Source organism: Nerophis lumbriciformis, linkage group LG25, assembly GCF_033978685.3.
Source record: "Nerophis lumbriciformis linkage group LG25, RoL_Nlum_v2.1, whole genome shotgun sequence".
Taxonomy (NCBI): Eukaryota; Metazoa; Chordata; class Actinopteri; order Syngnathiformes; family Syngnathidae; genus Nerophis; species Nerophis lumbriciformis.
This window is the reverse complement of record NC_084572.2, coordinates 35162207-35164302: the sequence shown is the minus strand read 5'-3', so window position 1 is coordinate 35164302 and position 2096 is coordinate 35162207. Positions and strand designations below refer to the sequence as shown.

General features: G+C 44.6%; 1 protein-coding gene across 1 annotated transcript in view; it reads left to right on the top strand.

The window, feature by feature from the left end:
• LOC133622049 (homeobox protein Nkx-2.5-like) overlaps positions 1-1425 on the top strand; it is a 3999-nt gene extending 2574 nt beyond the window's left edge. Inside the window, exon 2 of the mRNA XM_061984588.1 lies at positions 763-1425. Within this exon, the coding sequence (XP_061840572.1) occupies positions 763-1337 (575 nt within the window). The 3' untranslated portion in view covers positions 1338-1425. The remainder of the gene's footprint in view (positions 1-762) is intronic.
• The last annotated feature ends 671 nt before the right edge of the window (positions 1426-2096 follow it).

Sequence of the window (2096 nt, the reverse complement as noted above, 5' to 3'; positions counted from 1 at the left end):
GAATATTATATATAAATAGAACATGTTTTTAATGTTATTAAGGAATAAAGTATGTTTCATACATAAAGAGCCAAAACTCATAATAATGAGAATATTAGGTAACAAATGAAGAATATTATAATTAAATAATATGTTTTCAATGTTATTATGGGAATCAGAATGTATTTAAATAATAAAGAACGTTAAAGAGCCAAAACTCATAATAATGACATTAGGTGGCAAATTTAGAATATTATATATAAATAGTGTATATTTTTAATGTTATTAGGGAAGAAAGTATGTTTCATAAATAAAGAGCCAAAACTCATAATAATGAGAATATCAGGTGGCAAATTTAGAATAGTAAATGTTTTTAATGTTATTGGGGAAGAAAGTATGTTTCATACATAAAGAGCCAAAACTCGTACTAAAGAGAATATTAGGTAAAAAATGAAGAATATTATAAATGAATATGTTTTCAATGTTATTATGTGAATCAGAATATATTTAAATAATATAAAGTATGTTAAAGAGCCAAAACTCATAATAATGAGAATATTAGGTGGCAAATGTAGAATCTTATATATAAATAGTATATGTTTTAATGTTATTAGGAGAATCAGAATGTATTTAAATAATAGAAAGTATGTTAAAGAGCCAAAACTTATACTATGTCAATTTTAGGATATTATTGTATGTTTTTTTTAAAGTTAAAGTTATTAAAATGACTTCGGTGAAGAAAATGATGGATGATGAATATTATTATGGTTGTTTCCCCCGCAGGCCTGTGCGTGTTGACGGCGGGGGACCCTCCGTCTCCGCGGGCCGCGCAGAAGCCGCGCAGTCGGCGGCGGCCCCGCGTGCTCTTCGCGCAGGCGCAGGTGTCGGAGCTGGAGCGCCGCTTCAAGCAGCAGCGCTACCTGTCCGCGCCCGAGAGGGAGCACCTGGCCTCGGCGCTGCAGCTCACGTCCAACCAGGTGAAGATCTGGTTCCAGAACCGCCGCTACAAGTGCAAGCGGCAGCGGCAGGACAGAGGCCTGCAGGACGCGGCGGCGGGGCCGCACCACAGCCAGCCCAGGCGCGTGGCCGTGCCGGTGCTGGTCCGGGACGGGAAGCCGTGCGTCGGCGGCGGCGGCGCGGCGCAGGGCTACGTCGCCACCGCCGCGGCGGCAGCGCCCTACGCGGGCTACGGCTACGGCGGCTACCCGGCCTACACGTACGGTAGCCCCGCCTACCAGAACACCTACACCTGCACGTACGGCGGCCTTCCCGCGCTGGGCCCCTCCGCGGACTCTCAGCAGGCCCAGAACCACCAAGGCGGCCCGGTGACGTCATGCCAGGGGATACGGGCCTGGTGACGTCATCGTTTGGAAACTTTTACTTCGTCGTGTCGGGTGCTTTTGCTTTTGCTTTGGCTTTTATTCCAATAAAACAAAGTTTGCTTGACTTTGTGGACGTTTTTGGAGCACCGAGTCCTCTTTTGTCCCCTTCGGACGCGCTGCAGGGGGACGACATAGTCCGCGACACAATGGCGCTGATTGGGGGGGGCCACACCTTCTGTGGCCCCCAGCCACACGACAAAAAAGGACACGTGAGGCCTGCTGCGGATTGACGTCCTAATATTCCCACGTGAGCGCGCTTAGTGCCAGTGTGCGCACTTTTGTTCCCCCTCGGCAAGCTTTTTGTTCCCCCCAGAAAGGAGCCGCGTGAGGCGGGGAGGGGGGGAGGGCCAGCCGGGCTGGAGGTGGTGGGAAGAAGGGGGGGCTTTTATTGCTACAAGTTGCACCATTCGGCATGAAGGGGGGGGGGGTCCCCTCTGGTCTTTTATGCTTTTTTTTAAGAAAGGAAGGGGGGTGTTCTCACAGGTAACATTTATTTATCATTAAGTGTCCCTCTTAATTGTCCATAAATTAAGTGCCTTAATTACACATTATTACGGCAGAAATATTTCTTAATAACTCACAATTTCAACAGTTATTAAAAATGTTCTTCAATTAATCACTTATCAGGATTTTTCTACATCTATTTAAAAAAAAAAGTTTTATTAATTGTTTTTTTTTAAATTAAATATATGATACATTTACATCGTTTTTTTTTTAGAGGCAATTGTGTAATTT